Source organism: Callorhinus ursinus, unplaced genomic scaffold, assembly GCF_003265705.2.
Source record: "Callorhinus ursinus isolate GAN/ISIS: 27379988/994484 unplaced genomic scaffold, GSC_fseal_2.0 scaffold16, whole genome shotgun sequence".
Lineage (NCBI taxonomy): Eukaryota > Metazoa > Chordata > Mammalia > Carnivora > Otariidae > Callorhinus > Callorhinus ursinus.
Genome location: NW_027397078.1, coordinates 33,914,842 through 33,928,606, shown reverse-complemented (window position 1 = coordinate 33,928,606; position 13,765 = coordinate 33,914,842). Strand labels below are relative to the sequence as shown.

General features: G+C 46.9%; 1 protein-coding gene across 2 annotated transcripts; it reads left to right on the top strand.

Annotated features, from left to right (window-relative positions):
• Positions 1-7,128: 7,128 nt before the first annotated feature.
• Positions 7,129-13,471, top strand: TCEANC (transcription elongation factor A N-terminal and central domain containing). Of its 2 annotated transcripts, XM_025857426.2 has the most exons (3): positions 7,143-7,255; positions 9,000-9,119; positions 12,394-13,471. In XM_025857426.2, exons 1-3 carry the CDS (start codon positions 7,198-7,200, stop codon positions 13,440-13,442), a joined length of 1,227 nt encoding a protein of 408 aa, XP_025713211.2. In that variant the 5' UTR covers positions 7,143-7,197; the 3' UTR covers positions 13,443-13,471. The 2 variants fall into 2 exon arrangements, with proteins under 2 accessions (XP_025713212.1, XP_025713211.2); XM_025857427.2 differs by lacking the exon at positions 9,000-9,119 and having other exon boundaries at positions 7,129-7,255.
• Positions 13,472-13,765: the final 294 nt, after the last annotated feature.

Sequence of the window (13,765 nt, the reverse complement as noted above, 5' to 3'; positions counted from 1 at the left end):
AAGACACTAAGATTTGAAGTGGTTTGTTATGCAGCAAGAGCTAACTGATACAGGTGGTTTCTAATACTGTGATAGAACGTGAAGAAGAACCCTCTATTTCTTCAGTGACCAAGGAGATTCGAGAGCACAGTTATGGCTTAGAATAAAGGAAGATAGAAGGGAGAACTTGCAATGAAGGATCAGTGCCCCAGTGATCCAGGTTAGAGGAAGAGATGTTGAACCAGAACCAGAACCTGGGAATCATGTTAAAAATGGGTAGAAAATCATTGCACAGGGCTGAGTCAAGTTGAACTGAATAATAGTATTTCATTTTCTCTAATATCTGTAGCAGAGATTTCTAGTTGTCTACCCAATATCCATTCTTGAATTTTTTCCTTACTAGTATAACCCTATAAATGTCTGTGTGTTTTCTTTTTTCTTTTCCTTCTTTCTTTCTTTTTTTTTTTTTGGTGGGTGGGGAGGGGAATGTGCTGAATTAGAAGGAGTAGGAGAGCACTTCCCGACCTTTCTTTCAGATGGAGAGCCTACTGAAGTCATTGATGGGGCTTCCGGGAAGGCTCATTAAAGAGAGTTGTCAGTTGGCAGCCTCTCTTGCCATTTCTTTTCGTCCTCCTTCCTTCCTGCAGTGTGGTTGGTTGTGGAGGCGGGAGCTCTTTGAACTACCTTGTGATCATGAAGTCAAAGACCGTACCTTACGGAGGAGTGCATGGCTGGAAGAAGCCTGGGTCCCTGATGACACTGTGGCATCACGATCCCTGTCCCAAACCGGTCACTGTTCAACATTTTATTAAGTGAGAGAAAAATGACCCTCTCTGGGCCTATCTAGGATTTGAAACAAAGCACAATCCAGACTCCGGTGATGACCACTCTTCCCTGACCCCTGGGGGCTGCCCCTGCCATTTCCACCATATGACCATAGTCTTCGGGGACTAACTCTTTGGACCCTTAAATACCAACATATTGTTTTGAATTCCAGTCAACGGGCTATTGTGTCATGGAACTCTAGCCTGCACTAGCACCGAGTCATACTTGGGTTCCTTTGGGGAACCTAAAGTCAGATAATTTAGCCAGCATGCATATCTGTTGTCCTTGGCCACCACTCAACATGAAACCCCCTTGTCATCCACCCTCTCCTACTCTCCTCCCCACATTGTTATGGGCTCATTCCTCTGGATACTAACTTCCTCTCTTTCTGCCCTCTCCCCCATCACATACACTGCATTGTCTGGTAAACAAACTCCCCTCCATCTTAACTCTGCCAACGACCTCTTCCTTAGCTGAGCTCTCTCCTGGGCGACCTCTCCCCTTGCAGCCTTAGCAAATGAAATCTGCTCATCCTTCCATGCTGCACACATGCAGGGTCCGGTTGAAGGTGGCAACCTGGTTGCTCCACTCTTGTTCACAATCTCCTATTTCTCTATTTCCATGTAAAAGCCACTGTTCCTTGAGGGTGCAGTTAAACAGTTCTACAGGCCTCTCGGCCCTTCGTTGCCATTGTCATCGACCAATGTGGTGACATCTATGCAAATGACCCATCTGATGTCCTAGCCCCACGGTTCTTTGACCTCTATTCCAGTTACCATCATCTCTCTGGTCACTGCACCATGGCCACCACCTTGGACTTGAACTCCAACATCAAACTGTCTAGTTTATCTGGCTTTCTCCTAATCTCCTCACATTTCTCCTTTGGACTTTTTGAAAGCTCTGTTCCCTTGACATTTTCATTTTCTTCCCATCGCTTGGCTTCCTGTCTTGACTCTCTAATAAAACATAACCTAGGTTCTAAGGCCCACCGTCCCTTCAAAGACACTCTTGCCATTGCCCCCCCAAGACCCACGCTCTTGTGTTCTTCCACCACGGCCACCGTACAGAGCCCCAATCTTGATCACCCCACTGCTTTCTTTTCTCTATCCCATCACCAGACTGCTGAGCAGTGTTACAAAAAATGACACATTGTGCAGATTGATTCTTCAACAAAACCATGATCTTCAACCTTGCACAGACCCCGAATGCTGCCCAAATTACCACTGAGTGGTGTTTGCCTATTCGCTGGCATAGACTAGGTAACAGTCACAGGACGTCCCGCGTCCTCCGGCCTCATGGGTTTATATTAACACATTGAAATAACAATGGCACAATTTTTGCCCCCCATTTTTGCCTCCTCTCTGGGGCTGAATGTCAGTGGCTGACTAAAGCACCAAGTTGATTTTGAAAACACATCTGGGCCTTTGTCATAAGCAGGGAGGGGTACTGAATGACACTGGAGTCATCTGCTCTAGGGGTTGGGAAAAGCCTCCTTGTGGCCAGGGAAGTCTCTCCTGTCCCTCCCTTACAGACTTCAAGAGACTTCAGGTAGAAAAATCATGCAAGAGACTTTGTATCAACAACTTAAGGTCATGTGTCATTTATGGCCCCAAACAGTATTACCAACCCAGAATTCCACTCCTAGGTATACACTCAATAGAACTGCACAGAAGCGCTACTTGTAATGGTCACAGTGGGACCACTCAGATATCCATAATGTCCCTTGTGAGTAGGATGGAAAAATAAACTGTGGTATAGTCATCCAGTGAAATACTATCAGTGAGCATGAAGAAACTAATGCTGCCCACAGCAAGACAGATGCATTTTAAAAGATGACATTGATCAAAAGAAACCAGAAAGGACATACTGTGTGGCTCCGGTTACGTAAGTTTCAAGATGAGGCAGGATTAATCTATGCTGGAGAAGTTGGGGTTGTGGTTACCCTCTGGGGGGGTTGCTAGGAGGAAGCATGAGGGGGTGGTGTCCGGGGGCCTGGTCATGCTGTTTCTTGATGCTTTTTGGATGGACATGTTCACTTTGTGAAAATCTTTGAGCAGTACACTTAGGATTTACGCACCAGCATTTCTACATATGGGTTATACTTCAATGAAAATTTACTTTAGAAAGTGAAAGTATTAGCCCGCCCCCTCCCCCCCCAACTGAGCCTCATCTATCTGACTGTGCCAGTTGACTTGGGACCCCTCAAGTGAATTCAGCCCTCGATACCAGGCAGGCTGTAACTGAAGTTCCACAGACTCATGTATAATCCAGCCACCAATGACTCTGACACTGGGGATGTCCCCTGGCTTGCTCTCCAGGATACCAATGGACTCTGGACATCAAGCGGGTTGCGGGAGGTCAACGGCATTGGAATTTTGAGGGGGCTGAGGCCTGAGGAAATGTGCCTGATGCTCAGAAAGCCTGAACCCTCTCCTTCCACACACCTATTGGTCTTCCTGGACACCCATAAAATTTCTACAGCCCCCTTTCTTATCCCTGTGACTGTCCCTTTAGAAATCTTTTTCCTCATGGGTCCAAGCTGCAGTCACACAGCTCTCCTCCTGAAGGTGAGGCACTGGGTGCTCGCATTCAGTTTTTGGACCCTTCTCAGAGCTCTGGCAGTGCCCTCTTGTGACGGCCTACGTGCCCGTGTATGGCTGCCACCTGGCAAACAGCAGAGAGGGCTGTCTGCAGCATCTCCCGCTCCTGCTTTGCTCCATTTCTCCCCTCCCCCGTGTCCTGTGAACTCATGCCTCTTTCTGGATACCTAGAACCTTCCAATTCAGTGACTCCGGAGATCTCAAAGAATCCAATCTTGCGGCCCTTTCATTCTTTCCCATTTACCCGGGTCAACATTTACTTGTCCTCTGTCCCATTCTGCTGGTCTCTGACAGGTGAAGAGAAGCGACCCTTCTAAGATAACTCAGGTGTAGGGAATAAAGAGCGGCAAGTGTAACCTTTCTGATATTTGTTCTTTTAGATTTGCAGCTTCCAGTGCTTTAATATGAAGGAACAAGTAAGAAGGCAGTTTCAGCACCATCAACGATCAGGGATTCTCTTTGGATGGCCCTCAAATCACACAGATACATTAAGATGGGGGCTGTGTCAGTTAGTGTTTGCTGGTAGCAAGCAACAGAACCAGACTTCAGCTAACTTATGGCAAAGGGAAGTTATGGTAAGGAAACAGGAGTGTTCAGGTGCATGGGAGGACCAGCAATCCAGCCTTGGAAACGGGCTCCAGGGCTGGAAGCAGAGCTGTGGAAAGAAGCCATTGCTGATCAGCATGCCAACGTTGCTGGAATGATCTCTCACCATACTAGTCTCCACATTACTCTGCTCAAAATTCACATTCTAGGGAGGGGTGTGCAATGGGCCCAGCTTGTTCCTGTGGCTGGCCCCTGGCTAGGGCAGATGGCGGCACCCAATCGGCTGTTCAGAAGGTGGGCTGAAAGCTGAGTGGCCCAAACCCACCAAAGTCCACCACCTGGACCCCATTACATAAAAGCTGGCATCGGGTACATGTAATTGCCCCAGCCAGCCTACCAATTCAAGAGATTTACTTTTTTTTTTTTTCAAAGATTTTATTATTTAAGAGAGGGAGAGAATGAGCAGTGGGGAGGGGCAGAGGGAGAGAGAGAAACAGACTCCCCGCTGAGCAGGAAGCCTGACCAGGGGCTTGATCCCAGGACCCCGAAATCAGGATCCCAGCCCAAAGCAGACACTTAACTGACTGAGGCCACCCAGGCGCCCCCAAGAGCCTGTTCAATAAATTAGATTTATAGGTGTCGCACTTTGTTCTTGTGATAGAAACAATCTTAAAGCAATAGCCTTTTGAAAATAGTCTCTAGCTTTACCATCACTTTGATTTTATTGGACCCTTGCAGGGAAACAATGTGTACAGGTGAGAAGTGCAGGACTCACATGGCCGCTTAATGTTTGCTACTTTCACATCAACTGCTGTGTGCTAGGGGTGCAATAAATACCTTGTCGAGTTAATGACTACATTCGGTATATCGCATTTCTGGCCAAAGTTTTGTCAACATTTCGCTGAGCAACGTCTTGAATGAGAGCGGAAAGCGTACGCCGTAGAGTAGTTCAACAAACTTTGCAGCTGAAAAGCATTACTAGGGGTAGTTTCTTTGAATTCAGGCCCTGCCGCCAGACCGTCAGCCCGGCCAGGGGTCGCCCTGCAGCCAGCGGCGGAGGGCCGCTAGTCGCTCTGCGCAGACGCCATTTACCTAGCACGCATGCGCTGGGGCCCGGGCTCGCGCTCTCGACTCTGCGGGCTTGGATTGGTTGAGCCTCGGTGGTCCCGCCCCGCGTACCGGAAACTCTCTCTTGACGCGGAGGTCTCCCGAGATTCCGCGGCTCCTGCGCTTCTCGGTGAGCGACGCCCTGGGCTGGCTTCTCCGGTGGCTCTGCGCACCGGTGCTCCGAAAAGCCCACCACTGCCCCGGGGGGTGCCCTCGGTGCGTCCTGGGTCGGGTAGGCCCGATCGTGCCCTCGCTCCTCTTCTCCACCCGAAGTCGCCGGGGTGGGCCGATCTCTCGGGACCGCCGCCGCTTCTGGGCTGGGTGGCAGGCTGGCACACGGGGACGGCTTGCAGCAGCCTTCGCTTGTCGCCCCGCCCCACCCTGCGGAACCCGAACCCGGGCCTGAGCGGGCCCTTGGGCTGGTCCCTTCCACTCGCTGCACCTGTGCTAGGGACCGTCCTAACATGAAAGGGCCCTAGCGCCGTGTTGGGGGGCTGTTGAGAAACGGCGGCGCCCCAACAGGTGGCATCAGTTCTCTCCATAGAGGAAGGGCCTCCCTGTGTAGCTGGAGAAGTGTATGTGGCTTATGACCAGAAACAGAATTTCTCTTTGATCTCCCTTCTCCCCGGGGTTTAAGCCAGATGTGGGCAGATGTGTGCAACCTGCCCATATTAGTTAATATTTACGAGCTTTTATATGCATTCAGTCAACAGATATATAGGACCGGCTCTTGCCGGCCCGGTATAAACTCTTTGTGATATGTATTCAGAAGCTAGGGCTATAGGTGTGTGTGTTAAGCATTACCCATTTTAGCATATGCTCTAGAACTGTGTTGTCCAATAGGTAGCCACTAGCTACACAGGCTAATGAACACTTGAAATGTTCCTAGTCCTAACTGAGATATATCAAACAGTGAATTCTGGAGAATTAGAATGAAAAAGAGAATGTAAAATATCACTAATTTGTTTTTATCGATTCCATGTTGAAATGGCAGTATTTTGGATACACTGGTTAGGTAAAATGTCATTAATTTCACCTGTTCATTTTTTAATGTGGTTACTAGAAAATTTTAAGTTACGCATTATATTTCTGTTGGATAGCACTGCTTTAGAAAGGGGTCAGCAGGCTAGGGCCTGCAGCCAAATGCAGCCAAATCCAGCCTGCCTGTCTTTGAAAAAGGATTGATTGGAGGAAAGCCGTACTCATTCTTTCATGGATTGTCTATGGCTGCCGTGTCTGCCACAAGAGCAGCAGAGTTGAGTAGTCCATACAGAGATCGGATGGCCTGCACAGCTGAAAATATTTACTATCTGCCCTTTTACAGGAAAAGTTTGCCGACCCCTTGCTCTAGAACAGCGCCTGGTATGGTAAATACATGTCATGTAAATCTTTTCATTACAGCCCTGTATAATTGTCATTCAGGCTTACTGTGTGACGGGCCTGGTTCTAAGGAGTTTATAAGGACTATCTCATTTATTTCCCGCATTAATCCTAGGATGTGGAATTTCCCCGATTTTGTAGATGAGGAAATCGAGGCCCAGAACGGGCAAGAAACTTACCAGACACGCTCAACACCCCTCACTTCTGTGAACTATACCTTCTTGACCCTCCTTATCCCCACACGTTTGATTCCTGGAGTCTGCTTGATTAGCCCACAGTGGGCACCATGCTGCTGCCTTTATTAAATTATTTTTTAATTTTGAATGACTTTTCGAACTAGAATTGAGATGAGGTCGGCTCCCGTGGAAGAAGCTGAGGGGCACTGGGCTTCGGTGCCGTGGGTGCAAGCAAGCTGGTCTGTAGTGAAAAGAATGAAGCGCACGAGCAGAGAGGAGAGGGAGCGCTCTGGGTGCTCTTTTCTCATTTAACATAGAAACGCTTGTTGAGTGATAGTAAGCACTGGCCAGGTGTTTGCCAGGCATGTCTCAGTGAATGAAACAGATGTCCTTCTTTTACGGTCTTGTGGGCAAGGCAGACAATAAAACAATTTTTAATGTGATACACACCATGAAAAAAAACCACTGCAACTATTGGATGGTTTTTTTGTTTTGTTTTCTTTTGTTTTTAACAGGTTTCCTCATCTGTAAGATGGAGATAAGCCATATACCTGACTCGGGCTCATTGTGAGGATGGAGATGACATGAATGTGTATGGCACATGGACTTCAATAAATGTACATTGCCTTCTGCTGTTAAGAGGTAAGGAAGGGAATGAGTCCAGGGCATTGGGTGCATCGTGACACTTAACACACTGCAACCACCACTTGTCACTGTAGAGGACGTTCTCAGGTGAGCGGTACATGGCAGGTGTTTTTAATATTTCCCAGTGGGACTCATCCAGCTGAATCCGAAAGCAGAGAGGTTCTATGTATTTGGTCTAGGAGCCGGTCCGGGGCTGTCTTCAGGGGGATGGCAGCGTAACTGAGACGGTCCTGCCGCGGGAGGGCCTCTTGCCCGTGTGCACAGGGCAGTGGTGGCAGCTCGGGTTTAAATCAGAGTCACTGGGATAGCTGGGAGGATACCCAGGCCTACCCTCAGGGATTCTGATCGCTTCTGCCTGGGACGAGGCCCTGGCACTGTTTTTGTCTTTGCTGTTTAATTTCTCCAGCCGATTCAGGTTTATAGGCAGGACGGACAGCCACCCCTGGTGAGAATTAGGCTGGGCCCAGGGAGCTACTGACACAAAGGCACAGAGCTGTGAAATGGGCAGAGCCTGTCGGTGTCAAGCGAGGTCATGGAGGAGGATCACGGAGGAGGCTGGAAGGGGGGCCTCTTATCACCTGGCCAAGGGCCTTGGGGCTCCATCCTGAGAGCACAGGGGCACCTCTGAAGGGCTTTAAGTGGGAAGTTGAGGGGATATCTTGGTGAGCTCTGTAGTAGAGGATGATCCCTCTGACAAAGTGCCATGAATCAGAAGGCACGCAGTGAAGAAGCAGTTAGAACCTGCCAGATGGTAGGAAGCCCAGATTGGGCTCCAGCATTCCTCCTGTGAGTGTCCTCTAGCAGCCGTGTCTACCCTTTGCAGACACCCTGTGTTGTAAGTGGCCAGTTTCTTGTCCGTATTCCTTCCACTGGGCCGTCAGCTCCCTCAAGGCAGAGAGGATCTCTTTAGGCTCAGCAGCTAATGTGTCCTTAGATGTGTAATAAATATTTATTGAATGAGCTCTGTAGAGCTATAAACTGGATACACAGCTTTCCTTGTCTTCTTATGGCAGTACTCAAAAGTTTATATCTCCGTTGCTTTCACAGCATACCCTCCTAGGGCAGTAAGTGCTTTATATCCACGTCAAGGTCCCACAGGGGGAGCAGAAGGTTTGGCAGGATTTAGATGCTGTTAGACATGAGGAGGAGGGTGGAGAACAGTATGGTGGTTCCTCGGAAGATTGCAAATAGCACTACCATGTGACCCAGCCATCCCACTTCTGGATATTTACCCAAAAGCATTGAGGGCAGGGTCCCGAAGAGAGATTTGTATGTCCGTGGTCATAGCAGCGTTTATTCACAACGGCGAAAAGGTGGAAGCAACGCAGATGTTTATGATGAATGGATAAGGACCACGTGGTCTATACATTCAGTGGAATATTAATAGTCCAGGACACAGGCTACAACACAGGTGAACTTTGAGGACATTATGCCCAGTGAAATGAGACAGACCCAAAAGGCCAGATACTGTATGATTCCACTTAACGTGCAGCACGTAGTCAAATTCATCGAGACAGAAAGTAGAATGGTGGTTGCCAGGGGCTGTGGGGGAGAAAGGCACAGGGAGCTGTTGTTTAATGGGTACAAAGCTTGGTTTGCAAGAGGAAAAGTGTTCTGGGAGTTGGTTGCACAACAACGTGAATGTACTTAACACTACTGAATACTGCTTTAAAATGTTTAAGATGGGAAAAAAATGTTTGAGATGGTAAGTCTTACGGTGTGTGTATTTTACCACAATTAGAAATGAAAAAGAAATACAGGGGAGAGGTAGATAAAAGGACATATGAAATAAAGAGCAGAGTACTTATGTGTGAATACGTTAACGTCTGTGGATTTACAGAAGTGAAGAAAAGTTTTGCTGGTAAGACAGACTGCTGTTCTCATCATTCTGAAGCTCCGAAGCTATAAAGTTCCCTTCAGACCCTCCTTGAGACTCTGACCGTTCGTTGAGAAATTCTGACCTGAGTTAAATATTGCCTAACCTCCCTGTGGGCACTCTAGACCTGTCTCTTATTAACCACCTTGCCAACATCTGGCAAACTTCCATCCTGATTTCTTCAGTAGCAGTGCCTCTAGAATGAATACGGAATGCAAGCAAGATGACTATTTCTTCTTTGTTAGGAAACTTCCCAACAAGTTGGGGAGGGTTCAAGTATCTTAAGCAGCTTGAAACCTTATCACGGTGACTTGGCTGCGTGACTTCCTCCAGATGCCAGGATGTCAGGCAGACAATTCTGAGAGAAAGTTCAGCAATGGAGGCCATGTATTTTTAATTTTTCTGCATTTTTACCTTGCCTGTTCTTTGTTTACTGAGCCTCTGATCCTTAGGAAGACCTCCTTCACTGTTTTCACTCTGGAATTGTAAAACAGGTAAAACAATGATCTTGAAGTACTGATTCTTGATAATGATAAAAAATAGCCTCTTAAGGGCGCCTGTGCGGCTCAGTCCGTTCAGCATCTGCCTTCGGCTCAGGTCGTCATCTCGTTGTCCTGGGATCGAGCCCCGCATCGGGCTCCCTGCTCGGCAGGGAGTCTGCTTCTCCCTCTGCCCCTCACCCTGTTCTCGTGCTCTCTCTCACTTTCTCTCTCTCTCTCTCTACAAATAAATAAAATCTAAAAAAAAAAAAAAAAGCCTCTTAAGATCCTGAGTTGCTGCCTCACAAGGGACTGCCCGGGTTGTCCACATACCAGCTCCCTCTGGTGGCAGAACTGCCAGACTCAATCTCTGTCATCCTTGAGCTGGCCCAGCAGGGAAACACCCGTAGGAACCTCACAGTTGTGACCCAGGGTACTTACTCTTCCTGTTTGAGAGGAGATGCAACTGGTTTAGACCCAGCAGTAGACTTCTTAGGAAATTGTGAATGCTAATCTGAAGGCAAAGCCACACGTCGCTTAGCACCTTCATGATATTCTGATTCTAGAGGGAAGGTAGAAGACTGATCCATCTACCGTGCCATTTTCAGATAGGCAAACATTGTAAATACGTGGAGTTTATCATGAAATGGTATTGGACGAGTCACTTTTCCGGTTATGAAAATAATACATACTCATCATACAAAATACGGGAAGGAATAAAAGAATGAACAAAAAATCATCTAAAATCTTGCCATTCAGAAAACGTCACTGTCTAAAGTTTTGTGTATTTGTTTTTGACCATTTCTCTTCACATGTGATTCTTAAATAAAATTTGGATCAGACTCTATATGCTGTTTTTAAATAACAACTTTATTCAGATATTTATATACCATACAGTTCACCTCCTCAAAGTGTACACTTCAGTGATTTTTAATATATTTACAGTTGTGCAGTTCATCACCACAGTCAACTTTAGAGAAGTTTGTTCACTTTCCCCAAGAAAAACTGTACCCGTTGGCAGCCACCCCCCTTTCATTCCACCGCACTGGTTCCCTGCAGCCCTCTGCTCCAGCCCTAGTCAACCACCAAATAGATTTGCCTATTCCGGACATTTCATATAAATAGAATCATACAATATGGGGTCTTCTGTGTTTTTTAACTTAGCATAGTGTTTTCAAAGCTCGTCCATGTTGCAGTATATATCAGAATTTCATGGTTTGGTTTTGTTTTGTTTTGCCAAATACCATTCCATTGGATGGATAGGCTACATGTTGTTTCTCCAGTTGACGGGCATTTGGGTTGTTTCCACTTTTTGGCTATTAAGAGTAATGCTGCTGTGAACATGTGTTTGCAAGTTTAACCATTGGGGACCTTACAGTTTCTTCAGAGTTGGAAGAAAATTCTTACATGGACAGCTTCCACGTCTCTTGCTTCCCTAAAGTAATTTTGTAGAAATGGAATCACTGACCAAAAGAAAAAGACATTGCATTTCACAGAACTTGTCAGATGGTTTCTAAGAAGACGGCATTGATCCTCTCTGTGCTCGCTTCAGTGTTATTAGACTATGTGCTTAGTGATGAGCATTTTTTTAAAGATTTTTTTATTTATTTAGAGTGTGTGAGAGCAGGGGGAGGGGGGAGGGAGAGGGAGAGAATCTCCAGCAGACTCCCTGCTGAGTGCAGAGCCCGACACGGGGCTCGATCCCACGACCCCGAGATCATGACCTGAGCCAAAACCAAGAATCAGATGCTCAACCTACTGAGCCACCCAGGCGCCCCAGTAATGGGCATTTAATATAAAGTGCTATGGAACAGAAGCCCATGAGTTTTTGAAAAGACAAGGTCCCTGCTATCAAGATGCATAAGTCCATATTTAGACCAGATGGGCAGATGCAGATCCAGGGGTATTAGGTAGCAAGGTTATGTGCATTATGTGGAGAGAAAAATAGACTGGTTAGATAAAGTAAATATTTACCTGCCCAGGATGAGATAATCATCAAGCAACTTTTTGCACCTCAAAGTTAAACAGAAAAGTTAACGGAACCAAAGTGGCCTAGGGACTAGCTGGTCCAAAGTCATAAATGGTCCAGATCGCTTCGTGTGAACCCTTACCCTGCTTTTCAGAAGACTCGGATGTCAGCACAGTGCCCGTTGACTCTTGGGGCCCATCGGATCTGGTTCCGGCTGCCTTGCAGCCGATAACTGTCTTATGATTTCTTCAGATTCCTTGGGACATCTAAACAGCATCCCCCTATTGCCCTGTTTCTCATTCTGTTATTCAGAAAAATACCACTTAAATATGATAAAATCAGCAAGTAGTTCAGCTATATAGCTGAATATGGGGGTAAACAATCCAGTCTTGCTCAGACTTACCCTGTTCATGCTGACACTGGCATGATTCCATGCCCAGCATGACCACCAAATTCCATCCAAAGCAATTGACCGATCTGGATCTGGAAAGAGCATTGATTTGGAAAATTTGATTGGCAAAAGTTTTAGAGCTCTTCTAGTAAGCTTCTTTTAAGCAACCGTTAATGTGGAAGCTGGTTGCAGTGCTGCTTTTTTTTTCCCCCCCAACTACCCAGACTCAGCCTTTTGCAACTGAACCATACCACATTGCAGATTCCATTTTCTAACAGGTCACGCCCACTTCTGTTACATAACTCTTTCAGAAAACGCCGCGTAGGTAACTGGCAGAAAGCACTCTGCTACTCTCAGGAAGCTGCAACTGGTAAGCCCAAGCTGAAAAAAACAGAAACCTCTTTTCTCTTTTCTTTGCAGCTGTAAAGATGTCTGACCAGAAGCAGGTAGCTGCCAAAGCCTCCCTTATTGAGCAACTGATGTCTAAAAGGAATTTTGAGGATCTTGGCAACCACCTTACTGAGCTGGAGACTCTGCATGTGACTAAAGAGCATCTCCAGGAGACTGTTGTGGTGAGGGCGGTGTACAGAGTCCTCAAAAACTGCCCTACGGTGGCTTTGAAAAAGAAAGCCAAGCATTTGCTGTCAGAATGGAAAGCTCTTTATAAGGATCTCCACTTCAAACCAAGGGACAGCCCTAAATCACTCCCTACCGGCAGAAACTCCAGACTTTCTCATGACCCAAGTCAGGATGAGATATCAGGCGGCTCCAGGTCTAATTCATCACCCCACGATGTTGCAGGAGCTATTGAAACACTTGTGCCTGAAAATAGCACGAGTCAGATGGAGCCCAGGGAGGAGCATTTCAGGGGTGGTGACCCAAAATCCACTGACCAGAGATCCAGTGAGTCGCTGGATCCCACAGTACCTGTGAGAGCTAAATGCACAGAGCTTCTTTATGAAGCTTTAACAAGTTCTTGCACAGATCAGCCCAAAGCTGATTTGTGGCGAAACTTTGCAAGAGAAATTGAAGGGCACATTTTTACCCTTCATTCGAAGAACCTCAAAAAGTACAAAACTTGTGTTAGAAGCAAAGTTGCCAACCTGAAGAACCCCAAAAATTCTCACTTACAACAGAACTTGCTCTCTGGGACCACGTCTCCGAGAGACTTCGCCGAAATGACGGTGATGGAGATGGCAAGCAAGGAACTGAAGCAGTTGAGAGCCTCCTACACAGAATCTTGCATACAGGAGCATCACCTTCCCCACGCCACTGAGGGCATGCAGACAAAGAAAATAAAATGCAGACGCTGTGAGAAGTTCAATTGCAAGGTCACCGTAATCGCCAGAGGAACACTTTTCCTGCCAAGTTGGGTGCGGAATTCAAATCCAGATGAAGAGATGATGACCTATGTGATCTGCAACGAATGTGGGGAGCAGTGGTATCATAGCAAGTGGGTCTGCCTGTGATGGTAAATAAACGTTCTCTTAGCCAAGAACTGGAGTGATACCGTTTTTTTGGTGCCACCCTTTTGTGCTTGGTTTTAAAATCTTACATGCACTATATTCTTTCTTTTCCCCAAGATTTTATTTTAGGGGCACCTGGGTGGCTCAGTTGGTTAGGCGACTGCCTACGGCTCAGGTGCGTGGTCCCAGAGTCCTGGGATGGAGCCCCGCATGGGGCTCCCTGCTCAGCAGCGAGCCTGCTTCTTCCTTTCCCTTTGTATGCTCGGTCACTTTCGCTCTCTCTCCAATAAATAAAATAAAAATAAATAAAAATCTTATTTTATTTA

Excerpts from the sequence above, each read along its gene's own strand:
- TCEANC (XM_025857426.2), top strand. The coding sequence starts at position 7,198 with ATGAATGTGTATGGCACATGGACTTCAATAAATGTACATTGCCTTCTG. Across the intron at positions 7,256-8,999 it reads TTGCCTTCTGCTGTTAAGAG|AAATGAAAAAGAAATACAGG; the intron begins GTAAGGAAGGGA and ends TACCACAATTAG. Across the intron at positions 9,120-12,393 it reads AGTGAAGAAAAGTTTTGCTG|CTGTAAAGATGTCTGACCAG; the intron begins GTAAGACAGACT and ends TTTTCTTTGCAG.